Raw genomic sequence first — 14,924 nt, 5'->3', positions numbered from 1 at the left:
CAGAGTAAAAACCAGTGACTTTATAACTTATGGTCCAAATTGGGACCATTCTGAGAGTGAAAGGGGATGCTAAGAATAATTAACAGCCTCTAAGTAAGTGATCTAGGTGTAAATTTGGGCCATCCTGGTCACCCACTTATGAGGCTCCACATAATCTCCCCTAGCTCCCCATTATCTCTCTGACCTCTGACCTCACCTGTTATACTGCACCTCAACCCCTCTGCTTCATCACCAGTCCCCTCACTGTCCTAATGGCATGAGGCAGACTTCCTCAGAGCCTTTACTCTTTCCCTAGATATGCCCTTGGCTCAATTCTGCTTCCCTTCAGGTCTTTTATTCAAAGATCCCAGTGCGGCTTTCCTTGGGAGTGCTGTCTAAACATTTAAAACCTCCTCCCCAATTCCTAGCCCCCTTCCCTGCTTTGTTTGTTTATTTATACTTATTACTATCTAACATTCCATATATATTGCTTACTTACTGTATTTAGCACCTTACATTTAGAATGTAAGCTCAAAGGGCAGGAATTTTTGACTTTTTGCTCCTAAAATAGTTGGCACATAGAAGACACTATATAAATATTTGTAAGAATAATGAACAAATCATGACTAGTTTAAAGGGATACTTAGGAGATGTGTAACATCCAACACAATTAATAAACGGTATTATCATTTTATAGTTATTTTCCTATAATTCAATTCAACAATGTATTTTGGAAATTTACGCCTTGTGAGGATCTGTACTAGATGCAGAGGTTGGGGGTCTGGGAGCCACAGAATGAATACAATGAGAGAAGAGACAAAGTTGCTCAAGAAGTGAACACTATAGGAGTAGAAGAGATAGGGAACATGATATTATAGTTACATGTGAGTGACGCAGAGTTCATGGCAGTAAAGAGGAGGGAGAGATTATATCACTGAGTTTTCAGACATTTCTGATTACTGATCAGCAGCAATAACTTCCATACTCTCCAGTATGATTCATTTTTCTCATCTTCTAGAGCTCCCAGCCCCTAATACCGCCATCCTGGTATGTGTTCTCCATTCCTTGGTAGGAAGCTGCCTTGTATGCCTACATATAACTGACCTTCAGATGCCTGCTCCTCATTGTCCAGCCTTAATTTTTCAACATGAAACAGCGGTTACTAACTCGGCATTTTGCAATATGATCTCTCAAAGTTTCCAGAATATTTTTACCAAATAAATATTGGCAAAGTTAAACCATCAAATTGAACAAGCAAAGCAAGCAGATGCTAAACAGATTTTTTTTAATAGCTAGAAAGAAGGTATTTTGGGAGGAAAAAAATCGACCCTTTGAAATCAATAAATCAAAGTTTATTGATTTAATCTCTGGATTTGTTGTAATTTTTATGTAGCTTCTTTGAATAATTTCATTTGATAAAAACCACTCTGTGGATTTTCCTTAAACTAAAGGCTTTGTGTGTGTGTGTGTCTGTCTGCCTGTGTGTGCTAAGTCTTTAGCCCCACCTCGGCCAGAAGGGAGTAGCCTCAAGGGTGTGGATAATTGAAGCACTCTAAACAAATATATACAACATCTTATTTTCAAGTAAGTTCAACAAAATTATAGCTGAGCATATGCTTCAAAGCAGAACATTAATACGTTAAATGACAAACTTAGAAAAATTACTTAAAGCAGTTACCAACTAGATAAAATTTATTTCCCCTCCTCTCAGCAAACAAACCCATCAAATAAAAAGTATGCTAAATGGTACTGAAGAATGGTGATACTCATTCCCATATAGTTTATTTTAAATGATCTTGGGTAACATTAAGTGCAAAGAGTCTTTGCTTGTTATTTATAACATTTCTAAGATAAAAAAATTAAGCTTATTATGCAAAGTTCACACAACCATGTTATAATTTATCAGTTAAGCTATAGGTTTTACAGGTTAGTAATAACCAGAGCAATTTATGTTTTTTTAAATTTTGGAGTTATAATAAAACCTAATCATATAAATCATTTTAAGGCAAGCTAATCATCCCAGCTCTGGCATAGGTTAGCTCTTTACTTATTTATTCTGACCAAGTCACTCTGACTCACTAAGTCTCAGTTACTTTGTCTGTAAAATGGGGTCAATATTGGTACCCAACTAACAGGGTTCTTGTGAAAACAAGGGATGCAGAGCACTCCACAGAATGCAGTAGATAGTAGCTGCTACCACGACTCATGACCATTGCTACTGAAAAATGGGCATGAGCAGATTTCAAAGACTGGAGAATAAAGGTAGCTAACTGAAGAGTAGTGTTTAGGAAGCATTCCTACTTATGTATTACTTTGTTTTATCTTTTTGATTTAAAAATCCTAAATATTGCCTAGCATATTATACATGTAAATACCTGTAAAAACCTGATTAGTTAATTATCATTTTCTGCACATTTGTGCTACATTAACATCACAAGGTATTGAAATGTAATTCTTTCAATGGCCTAAAGAGACAAACAAATACTCAGATCTTGAAAGGCATATTATTTGCACAACATACTTGGGGAATTAATCATGCACTATCTCATATTATTTAATAAATCAGTCCACAAATTATCACATTTAATCTCTTACCAAGTAGACTGAAAGGACTGCAAAGGACAGGAACGTATATAGTTTTTTATCTTTCACACTAAATGACTTGGCACAAAGGAATTTCGAACTAGTGTAGTGGAAATAGCACTGGGCTAGAAGTCAGGAAACACAGATTTCAGCTGAGTAATTGTAGACAAGTCACTTAACTCTCTTCAGGCTTCAGATTACTCATCAGTCATGTGCTTTTCCATTGATGACATTCAGGTTCCTTTTCAAATGCCCTCATTCTAAGAAACACTAGCAAGAAGGGTTTTTTTTTTAACCAATGTTTGTCATTTTAATACAACTTCATTTTTCCATATATGCAAATTGAAAGACATAGGATCCTTAATTATAGATTCTGTTCATTCGTGAAAACTTGCCAGGAACTCAGAGTTCTTGTCACTGTCTGTTCATCAAACACAAATCCTTCCATCTGTTTTAAAAACAGCAAGCCCTTTCCTGCCAGCATTCTTCACCCCACCCTGTTTTATTTTCTCCTTAGTACTTACCACACTCTGGCATACTGTATACTTTACCTAGTTATTTGTTTCCTATCTCCCCCTTTCCCACTTCCATGCCAAGTACCAGGCCTGCCTTTTTTAAATTGAGGTATATTGAAAATTAAGAATTGTATGTATTTAAGATGTGCAATTTGATGATTTGATACACAAATATATTGTGAAATAATCTCCACAGTTAAGCTAATTAACATACCAATCACCTCAGATAGTAACCACTTTTTTGCATGTATGGTGAGAATACATAAGATCCATCCTTTTAGCAAATTTCAAGTATACAATAAAGTATTGTAAACTGTAGTCATATGTGTTGTACATTAGATCTCCAGAACTTATTTCTCTTGCATAAGTGAAACTTTGTACCCCTGGAACAACATCTCCCCCTGTCTGTGCCTTTACCAGGATTTTGGGAACACCTAATACCTTTACCCCAGTATTTCTCAAGTTGTAATTCATGGATTTCTAAAGTTTGAAAAATAGTAATTGGAGTTCTGCAAAAAGAGGGTTGCATGGGCAAATAAATCTGGGAATGTCACATCCTATATACTTCCCACTGGGAGATACAAGACACATAATGAGAATATTTATATGTTAGATGGACATATCTGACTACTTGGCCATGAAGCTAGTAGCACTCTCTAAGGCTCTGAAAGTCCAAAGAAATATTTTCAAATGAAAATGGAAACAAATTAAGTCAGACATATTTATGGTAGCCTGAGTAATAGGGTAATACCTAGAGGCTAGAGAACTCCTAAGAAGTCTTATATAGAATGGAGAAAGATGCAGGTCTATAATATCATAAGTAAAGAATAAATGAAACCTGAGACTACTTATATGCTAGATTAATTGGCTTATTTTTCTGATCACTCAATTTCCAGAGATAGTGATTAAGGACATAGAGTTGTACAGCAAAATTAATTTGTAGCTCAGCACTAATTTATATTCCCAAGCGACATACGAGAGGTAGGTAGTAATCATTTCCAGGAAGGTTTCCTCTGGTCCTTATCTTCAAGGAAGACTCTCTTCTGCTAACTCAGGAGAGAAAGATTCGTTCCGAAACCTATCTCTGAATGGAAGAAATTCTATGATGGTTTAATGCACACATGCAAACAATGCTCTAGAGAGAACCAGATGGCACTTGATGTTTTTCTTGCTGTTGAAATTTAAGTCAGCTGAAATAATAACCATGGTAAGTTTTTTTTAACTAGATATAAAAGGTGACTATATTGAAAGAGCTAACGTAAATTTTAGTCTCTGCTTCAAATTTGATGTAAGCATTGATGACAATAAGTAGTTTGGCTTTAAAGAAGACAAGATTTTGCTCTGCTATCAGTTAAATATATGTTACTTCAGTCTTCTCTGATTGCTGGCCATTGTAATACATTCAATGTGATATTTGCTAAGCAAGCATGTCTGCCATCTGGTTACTGAAACTGTATTGTTGCTACTTCATAGATACACATGGCCCAGTAGCACTGAGATGTAGGGAACTGATACAAGCCCATGGATCAATTCCAAAGCAATTTGAGAGTTCAAGCCATTCATTTGTTTGCAACACAAAGTATTCTCCCCAGAAGAAAACAATGAGTCTAACTTATCTGTCTCTTTCCTGTCCTGGTATCTTTAAAAATGTCCATCATGACAGGGTGCACAGGGATTTACAATATTAAGCCAACTTTAGGGAAGAATGCAAAGAAGAAGAAAAAGAATGAAAAGTAGTCTGTGTGCTGCTTGTGCCACGTCCTATTTGGTTCCAGTGCCTGCAGAAGAAGCTGGATAATATGGCAAACATCCATATGTGTCTATAATAGTAGGGAGAAGAAGTTCCCAAACCAGTTTTTTCATCAAGTCCCTGGCAAGTTCCCCTCTCCCTCAAACCAAAGGCAGAACTAGTAGCACAGAGCCTGACACTAAATAGGGGCTCAAAAAATGTTTACCAAATATAATCCTCTGGGAAGTCTGTGAATAGTAATATAAATGACTGCTAGAATACATTGTAATACATGCATTGTATGGATGCCTAACACCTGGTCCAGGCTCTCTCAATTTTGGTACTATTCACATTTTAAGCTAATAATTCTTTGTTGGGAGTGGGAGGGGTGCTGTCTTACACGCTGTAGGAAGTATAATGGCATCCGTGGCCTTCACCCACTAGATGCCAATAATGTCCGCCCCCCCCCCAAATGTCTCCAGACATTACCAAATGTCCCCTGGGGGTGGTGGTTGACAGCATCACCCCTAGCTGAGAACCACTTGTCTAGTCTGTATGTTCTTGTCATCTACCAGAATTAGAAATACTATACTCTCTCTTCTCTTTTTTTTTCTGCATTGATATTTCTTGATCTCATGTTGAAAGTATTTTGTTTTCTTAATCTGCTTTCACCCAATTTTCTCTAAATTCCATGTTTTCATATATCTTGGTAAGGAGAGCTTTCTAGGTACGTCCATACAAGTTAAAAAGACATGTTTCCCCCTTAGGGGAGGGGAAATACGAAATAAAGATTAAACATTCCATACAAAAATTGGACTAATAGCTAAGAAGGCTGTTTTACAGAATGAGATTGAGGTGGTGTTGGGCCCAGGATAGACCCAAGATCCTAAGCTGGAACTAATGTGTCTGTGAGTCCAAAAAGAATTTCTGCGTCTTAAAAGAAACTACCTTCATTTGTTTGCTATGCACCCTTGTAATCTTAACAATAAAACTCCTCTGTTATACAAAAGTATCCTTCTGACAAACAGATTTTTTTCTCCCTTGGCTTTGTTTTTATTTACTTCCTATTTATGTTAACAGTTTCAGGAAGATACCAGCACGGGCTCCAGGAACAGGCTGTCTCAGTAACTCCTGCCCCTTCAGAAGCACAGTGAGTAGTCCTTCTGACTGTAGAAATCAGCTGCCTTTTAAACCTCTAAGTAAAATGATGATGTTAAGTATCTATTCTTTCTTACAATGAAAAAACTTAAAATCTTAGAATTCCAACTTAAACTCAGCCAGTGGGCAACCTACTTGAAAATGACTGCACATCCACGTCTAAGAGTGAAAAATAATTTATGACAAATAAAGCTCATGAAAAATTCTAATTTCATTCATGTTGCTACAAGTATACTGTCATGCTTTTAAAAAATGTGGGCTGGTAACATTTTTCTACCTTATTTACAGCATAGAGTTAAAACGTGTGCCCTTACCTCTCCTCCAGTGCATGGTAAAGGACTGGAGTATCTGGAAGTGCACATAGCTCCCTTCTTGACAACATCATCCTCCAGGCCAAATGTAGCTGAGCAATTAGTTGCAAAGTACTTGTAAGGCTTCCATGTCTTCCCAAAATCCTGGGACCGGTCTAGCACCATGGCTGCCGGCCTGGGAGACTTGAAGACCATAATTAGATGAGTGAAGTAGAATTCAGTTTCCAGGTCTAATTGGATCTTTTCTCTGTGCACATCCTCAGCAGACTGCCACCACGTGCGAGGAAACCTGAAGGATGAGTCTGCCATGGCAGCTGGCAGATGAGCCAGGTGAGGCTGGGCAGCATTGCATTTGTCACATTTGGGCTGCTGACAAGTCAGATCAGTGTTCTCACTGTAGAAGCAGTACAGTTCAGTGGCATTCTGACCACAGGTGGTGTCTGCCCAGAGTTTTCTCCCTAAAGCCAAATTTCCCATTCTAGGGTTACAGGCTTTTTCACAGCGGGCACTCACTCCAGCCACTCCACTCAGTCCTAGAAAAGGGAAAGCATATGTAATTCAAGACAAACCCATTTGGAAAGCTCTTTTGTCCACCTAGCCCATCTTCAACAGTCAAGTTATCCCCATAGAACCTGAGACTTCCAGAAAAGAGGAAATTCTACCAAATTTGAGCATAAATACTGTTCTGCATTTATACCCTTTGTATATGCAAGTGTGTGTGCACATATGTACGTTTCATGTTCAGCTATAAAATTCACAGAAAAGAAAAGAAAATCACTTCAGGTAAAGGGCAAGAGGAAGGAAAGTGGAAACACTGAGGTAAAGATAATGGGCCTGAACCTTTTCAAATACTTTACTTTCTAAACAGTCTCTATATTTGAAATACACTCATTTGTTTTTGAAGTCATGACTTAAATAATACCCCAAACCAATAATGTTGTTTAAGATCACTCAAGTTAGTCTTTCAAATATAATTTGAGTCCTTAGCATTATCTAACATGTTCATGAGAATGCATTAAGGAAAAAATGTAAAATTCTACGACATTGTTAAGACAGAAACATGAAGAGACAAATTTCCTAGAAAAGCAATATGAGATATTTAACCAATATACAATAGGATCTCATTTAGGAAAGTAAAACTAGAGACCTTTGGAGCTCAGATGTGCAATATCTATTTTTTTAATATTAAGTAAATATAACAAAGAAAAACCCCTCTAAACTGCCAAATGACACCAAGCTTATTTAACATGCTCTCTGCCTCTGGAGTGCTTCTACCTACGACAGGTTATATAGTAGTTACCTGTTTGCTTAACAGGAGAATGTTTACAGTCTGGCAGCCACTAACAGCACCTTTAAACATTATCTGTGAACTAACACTTTCTTGAAGAAACATGCACTTCCACCCAAAGGTCCAACAGATGTTAATGTATCAAAATTACTTAAAATGATAAATATTATCCACCTATTAACATCCTGACTACATAATATAATCCTTTATTTTGGGCTTGTCATTTTAATTATGAATACCTTAAGCAAAATCATCTATTTTAAAAGTTAAAACAGAGAGGGGAAAAGGAAAAGGAAGTCAAACCCCAAATTCCAGCTAATGGAACATTTCTGCTTCTTAAGAGGGAGCACCTCTGAACTGTTATCACTGTACTGCTGGAGAAGCCAAATGACAGCTTAGACTAAAAGAGAGACGTTTCACATACTCAGTGACTATTGCGAGCCTCCCATAGCCTTGTAACCAAAAGAAAGGGCTTCCTTAAGCATATTTTTAAAATGTCAAATTCAAGTGTGCCTTATGCCTGGACTCTGCAGCTTTTCTGATTAGCTGGGGCAACAGCTGCTTGTGGCCAGGATCACCTAAACACAGTGTACTATGACTCATCTGTAAAACATTTCAGGGAAAATCATATACTGCCCATACAAGTATTTTTGACTTGAAACACTTGCCTTGTGATATTTATTTACTACGTTTTGATTGCTTGCATGTTTTTGCCATAACATGGTTTGAAAACGGAAAAGTTTATTAAACTTCACTTTGTTGCTGGGGGAGCATGAGTAAGTGCACGCAGGGGTGCATGAGTAGCAAGAATTAAAGTAAAAGCTTAGACCTTTAATGGCTCCTTGGGAAAACCACTGAGTAATTTTAGATGCCTCCTAAAGTAAGAAGAAAAGATTGGAACCAGATAAATAATTGGTGGACACAATACTTGGAAATCCCTAAAGAAGCGACAACCATTCAAGTAAAGCAAGGATGCTTCTAAGAATCTGACTGATTTGGGATGCAGATTCTAAAGACTGGTTTTTACTTCATGCCAGCGTCTCAGGAGGCAGAGTGGAAGAAGCTGAAGGGAAGGGAGAAGCGCGCCAGTGCTCTCTCCACCAGTCCGTCCCTCCAGCCCACTCTCCTTTCTGGAGCAAGCGAGTTAGTTTCATTGGAGAGACCGAGTGGCCAAAGAGCCCCTCACTTTCTTTCCCCCTTACACGCTGAACTCCACTTTCGCCTAACTGGAAACCAGGTGACCCGGGAGAGGGAGGGAGAGGAGCTGAAGGGGCTCCCGAATTTAGAAACAGCGAGCTAGGAACGGGTGACCAAGGGCTGCCGGGGGAAGATGGGATGGGAGTGGGAGGGAGAGCGCATCTGACGACGCCTCTGCCGGTCGTCCAGTTACTGAGACAGGAAGCAGACCCGCCTCCGACCTCCCGCGGAGCCTCGGCCAGGGTACCAGTTCCCCAGGGGCAGCAAGCCAAGTCTGTGCAACCCAGGGTGATCACCACCTATCGTCCCAGCCCCGGGTCTCACTAAGTTCCAGCCACTGCCCCAGGGAGAAGACACTCCCCCCGCCCCAGGTGTCCCTACCTGGCTCCCTAGTACCCAGCATGAGGTTGGGGACGATGGCGATCGCTCTCAACAAGAGAGCGGCCCGGCCCACGCGCGCCCAGGGTCGCTGGGCCACCCCTCCCCATCATTCCTCAGGCCATGAAGTGCCGGGGGATGGCGAGCTTGGTCCTTTGTTCCCTCACAAAGTGGAAAGGCAGTTTCTTACAAACCCAAACCGTGAAAGAAACCAAGGTCGGGCTGTCTCCGGCAGGGCGCACCCAGGATATCGGGTTATCCAAGGGCATGTGTATCGCAGTTGCAAAAATAATCAACAGTATTTTAAATTGCGGAGACGCGGGGAAAGGAGGCGGAACATGGCCACTCACTTCATCCTCGGGAGCTGAGCTCGGCGTTCTCAGCCCGCACTCCCCTGCACCCCCGCGTCCCGAGGTGGGGAACAGAAGGAGCGAGGGAAGGGAGGTGGGGGCCCGGCAGCGTCACCACCCACCTGCGGCCACCGCGGAGCAGCCCCAGAGCAGCAGCAGCCGCGCGCAGCTCCCCATGGCCGGGAAGAGCCGGGAGGACCCGGGCCGGGCGGGTACTGGAGGGAGCCGAGCCCTCGCGGCTGTAGGATGAAGCGCCAACAGTCCTCGAGAGGAACAGAGGCTTTTTATTTCTTCCTCCTCCTGGGGCGCCAGGCTCGGACAGTGGGCGCCGGCGGCTGGGAGCCGCAGGCTGGGGCCGCGCCGGGCGGTGGGGTGACCCTCGCGCACCGGCCTGGAGGGGCCCGGGCACCTCGGGGGCGGCGGGAACCCCGGGACCATAGCCGGCCCTGCCGCGCTACCCAGCGGAGCGGTCCTGCAGGTTCCTCCGCCGCTAGCCCGGGGCTCGGCGCCCGCAGCAGCCGCTGAACTTTGCGAGACCTTTCACTTCCCGGCCGCCGCCGCCGCCACCGCCTCCTGGGCGTCCTCCTCGGCTTTTACCACCTCCTGCTGCTGCGTCTCGGTCCCGTCCTTCTCCATGGGCAGTTCCATGGGATGCATTTTTATTGCACCGACACGGCGGCGCTCCGGTGCCAGCCCTCCTCCCCTCGCACCTCCACCCCTTCCTCCTGCCCGCCCCCAGCGCTCTCTTGACAGCCCTGGCGCTGTAGCCCGCGCGTTCGGGTCGCCGCCGCCGCCCAGGGAGGGATCCTCTCGCCGGATCCGTGGCCCCCGCTGCCTCGCTGCCAGCGCGACCAGCCCGCCTCAGCCCGCGATCGCGCCCGTCACCTCGGCCCAAGGCTTCCCTCTTGCCCCTCCCGGCTCTTGCCCTCCATCTCCCTGCGTGACCCCCCTGGAGTCCTCCAGCACCCACAGGCCTCCTCTGGGAAGCAGTCTCCCACCTTCTCCCGGAACATTCCAGAGAGCAGTTGACTCCCTCTCAATCAGGTCAGGGCCTGCCAAGGGGCTTAAAAAACCGCGAAACAGGCTAACGCCTACTTCTCACATCCCCCAGCAAAAGAAAGCCCTCCTTCTTACCCCTCCACCCCTTCACCAGGCGTCTCGAGATGCAGGGGTACCCCCCCCCACCACCACCAAGTAATAAAAGCAGCATAAACTTGAAGGAAAAAGAAGACCCAGGGGTGGAACCCCTTAGCCAGCCCGGGGTCACGGGCAAGGGAGAGCGCGCTACCTGCTAGGTGGCATTCGCCAGTTCTCTGCGGACTTTTCGGGGTGGGGGAGGGCATCCTGGCTAAACAATCAATGCTTACATTATCCGGGGTGTATCCATTTTGATGTCAAATGTGTTCTCTAATTAAAACTCAAGGTGCTAAAAGAAAAGGGTCACAGGATTAGCTAGTGTGCAGTTTAAGAACATCTTTGTCTAGGGGCAAGGGCACGACAAAGAGAACCTCTTTGGTCCTTCCAAGCACTCTCATTCCATACGGAGTGTGTTGTGCTGGGAAACAATTAAGTTGTGAAATAACTTGTGGGGAATAATTCAATAGCAAGGCAGGCAGCTAATTGTGGACAGGATTGCTCAGGGCTGCTGCTTATGGAAGACGATTACATAGCATTTGAGTCTGAGACTTTTGAAAGGTCTATGAAAATATAATCCTACGTACACAACCAGAGAAACTGGCGAAAGTTAACTAGAAAGAAATGTTTATTGCAGTGTTCATCTTGTGCCTTTAAATATTTTTTCCAGAAAATTAACTACTTTACAGATACTGTTGAGTTGTGTTACTGATGACAACAATTCAGAGCTTTGGGGCACATGTAGGCATTATTTATGACTCAGCTGTGGATATATAAAAAGTTTGTATCTTCTAGGAGGGACTGGGATGAGGTCAGCATCATCCATTTGGGAGACACTAAAATTATTCTGGCCACCTCTGGGAAGTGATAAAAGGTATAAGGAAGCAATTTATGTAACACTTAGGAAACTATACCCTTTGAATTTTCAAATATTGGCAATGTTAGGGCTTTCTTCATATCTTATAGATATGCTCCCTATGGAGTCAATCAAACATCTCTCCAAATTACTCTTCTTACCATATAAATAGAAATTATAACAACCAAGGGCTCTTAGTACCAATATTAACCTAGCACTTTAGAACCAATGACCGAAGCAAATTTTAAAAAAGAAATAAAATGTGTATTTATTATTAACTTCTGAGTCTACTGTATTGAGGCAGAACTACTCCATTTCTCATTACAAATTTCAAAGACATTTAGTGTCTGTACCAATCCTGCCTTGATAGTATACTTCCTTGATTGCTCTATAACTGGTTCCTGTTTCCTTTAACAAGACAGTAAGTTCCTTAATGATCAAGCAGTTTTTTATACTTAGTCTATACAAAACATTATTATTGTTTTCTTTTATTCTTAACTGAGAACACCTGCTAGATATATAGTAAATTTTCATTAAATGTTTCTTTCTGAGTTATGTTATAACTATTGCTATATATTAAGAACAAGGATTAAGAAGAAACAGTGAAATCAGAATGGTTCCCCATATTCTAAAGGAATGTGCACACTTACACTAATATTTTATATATGAAGCAGCTCAGGAGAGAAAAGTGGTCAGCATTCTAATCAATTTCATTTGGTTCTATAGTCTAATTTACTTATAAATTCTATTTTCATTTGAAGAAGCTCTTCAGGAAAAGTTTACCTACCTAAGGGAAATCTTGCTCAGTGATAAGCATATAATGCCTATGATTAAACATTTTTGAAAATTTCAGCAATGAATTCAGAATTTTAAAAAAAATTTATGAAGAGTAGGAAACAACATGCTAAGCACACACTACCGCTGAGCTATACCTTCCCACTGAATTCAGAATTTTTAAAAAATTTATGAAGAGTAGGAAACTTAGCATACCCATGGGATTTTGATAACAAGTTTCCAGAAGCCACATAATTGATGAATTAAATCTAGAATACTTCTGAGAACTTCAAAGAAAGCTGAAAGGGCTTTTAAGAACTAAAATAGATGGCATAAAGTCCTTGCACCAAAGACCTTATTCATGAGAGAGCTCTTTAGGTCTTCACTTAAATTATTCATGCAGTGTTAATAAGTTTGTTTATTCTGTTATCCTAGAACATAGCATGTTAGAAGTAACAGAGTAGGGTGAAGCGGGATCCTGTTAAAACAAGGAATGAGTTGAGGTAACTTGCTAATAAGGAGGATGGTAGAACTATAAAAAGTAGCCATAAGAACCAAAAACCAAATGACTATCTGAGGTCTTTTAGTTCAGAGGCAAAGCACCAAGAGGCTGTAAAGGTGTCACTCTATTATAACTTAGTACAATAAGTGAGATTTCTAATGGATCATGGGATATTCAGCATCAAAAGGAACCTTAGGGGTCCTTGAGGCCAACTTCTCACCCTATCAGAACTCCTTCCACAAAATCTCTGTCCAGTGGTCATCTAGTTTCTGTTCTAGAAGTCTTAGTAAACAAAAGCCTCAGAAGCAGCCCTTTTCATTTTAGGTAGTGTTTTGTTTAACTGTGAATTCTCTCGTCTTAAAATTCTACTTAGGTTTATAGTTTAGTTATCCACAACAATACAGACTAGGTCCAATTTCTTTTCCAATAGGTATTTGAAGATTTAAAGTCAGATTTTATTGCTCCTCCTAACTGTTCTCTTCTCCAGGTTTTTATTTAATCACCCATGTATGTAGCACGATTTCCAAACCTTTAATCATTTTAATCATCACTTTTCAAATATACTATAGTCTGTCAATGTTACTCTTAAACTGTGCACCTAAAACTCAACTCCGGGTTTGTCTGGATTGGTGTAGAATAAAATAGAACTAGTAGTTCCTTTAACTTAAGTCTAGGGCTTATATTTCTATAGCCTAAAAATGTATTAGAAGCTTTATGATGTTGGCTGATATTATGCTTGAAGCAAACTAAAATTCCCTTTTTACATACTGATGTCTTAAAGAGTCATTAATAAAAGGTAAAATATATGTTGTTTAATCAGAAGGAAAGAATTCCATTAAAATACATCATAGGCAGCGAGTATTGAATAAATATTAAAGAAAAAATCAACAAATTCAAGTTGTTAAATTTGAAAAATGGTTAATTTTTTAAAACTGTTAGTCCTGGATGGGATAAGTATCTACTTCTGTGGAAAATTTGATTCTTCAAGAACACTGTGTACATTGGTATTACTAGACACTTCCAAGGAAAAGAGGGACTTTGAAATAATGTATTTTTAGTATGCCTAGTATCTTTCATCCATGGAACTATAAACATTATCTCATTTATCCTGGAAGCATCAATGTGTAGAAAGGAACAGTAATAGTTTTGCACATTTTTAGAGAGGGAAAGTGATGTGAAAGATGTAAATGCCAAATTTAGATCATTCAGTAAATATACACTGGGATAGTACATGAGTTTCCAGATTTTTAAAAAGTCATTGCTTAGCCATCAATTTTTCCATGAGTGCAATCTTGTCTCTTTTTGAACTGGAAAACTGTTAGGAGAAAATGAAATGGAGATTGTTTCCATTGAAATAATCCTGTATTTTATTTGCTACCTGGTCTATGCCCTTCAAATGCCCTTTAAAAACATCATCTTGGGAATTCCCTTAAGCTTTAATCTAAGCCTCCTGCCACTGGCACTGTGTTTCTTATTTCATCTGCTTCCTGGCTACAGCTGCTCATTCCTAGGAAGGGAGTATGCGCCTTTGAAAATACATGTGCTCTTCCAGAAAGGTAAGCAGTACTTTCCTTTAAAAAAAAAATGCACGCATGCTCTCTTATCTTCAAATTAATTATATGGAGTCTAGGAAGTTCAAACAAACAATAACAGTTCTGTTGTTATTACAGAGATAGCTACTCTGGACAGCACTGTATTGACACAAATTTTAAACACTTTCTCTTCTAAATGCTCTTAGTTAAAACTTTCTATACATATTGCTATTTCTGACATTGCTGAAAAGATGCTCAGAGACAAATAACTACTTTTTTAAATGCAGGGAAATAGATATAGAAACAGTTACCAAAGGCCTCATGGGGATAAAGGAACAGTAAGCAATATAGATAATTCCTTTTATTTATAAATAAATTTATTTATATTTTTCATATAGTAGTGCAGTAATTAGAAGCATGGACTATGGGATCTGACTCCCCAGGTTTGAAGCCTGGCTCTGCCAACTGCTACCTGTGTGACTGTGGGCAAGGTACTGAACCTCTCGGTGGAAAATTTTCCTTATCTGCCATGTGTGAATAATAATAGTATCTAATTAATTAGGTTATTATGAGTATTAAATAAGTTAATATTTATGAAATGGTAGGAAAGAGCAAGACACATAGGAAGCACTCTAAGT

At 40.6% G+C, this 14,924-nt stretch overlaps 1 protein-coding gene and 1 long non-coding RNA gene across 3 annotated transcripts in view; one reads left to right on the top strand and one right to left on the bottom strand.

The window, feature by feature from the left end:
- LOC105075012 (uncharacterized) overlaps positions 1-6,676 on the top strand; it is a 165,447-nt gene extending 158,771 nt beyond the window's left edge. The window contains exons 4-5 of the long non-coding RNA XR_835834.3: positions 5,887-5,956; positions 6,539-6,676. This is a non-coding gene — a long non-coding RNA (uncharacterized LOC105075012). The remainder of the gene's footprint in view (positions 1-5,886; positions 5,957-6,538) is intronic.
- NTN4 (netrin 4) overlaps positions 1-10,131 on the bottom strand; it is a 104,192-nt gene extending 94,061 nt beyond the window's left edge. Inside the window, exons 1-2 of one of the 2 annotated variants that reach the window (XM_045522431.2) lie at positions 9,611-10,131; positions 6,279-6,808 (exon numbers count right to left, since the gene is read on the bottom strand). In XM_045522431.2, coding sequence (XP_045378387.2) covers positions 6,279-6,808; positions 9,611-9,926 — 846 coding nt within the window. In that variant the 5' untranslated portion in view covers positions 9,927-10,131. The remainder of the gene's footprint in view (positions 1-6,278; positions 6,809-9,610) is intronic. The other variant, XM_010962751.3, reaches the window with a different exon arrangement.
- Between the last annotated feature and the right edge of the window lie 4,793 nt (positions 10,132-14,924).

This window comes from Camelus bactrianus, chromosome 12, assembly GCF_048773025.1.
Source record: "Camelus bactrianus isolate YW-2024 breed Bactrian camel chromosome 12, ASM4877302v1, whole genome shotgun sequence".
NCBI lineage: Eukaryota > Metazoa > Chordata > Mammalia > Artiodactyla > Camelidae > Camelus > Camelus bactrianus.
Note: the sequence above shows the minus strand (reverse complement) of the source record. Positions and strands in the feature narration are given on the sequence as shown.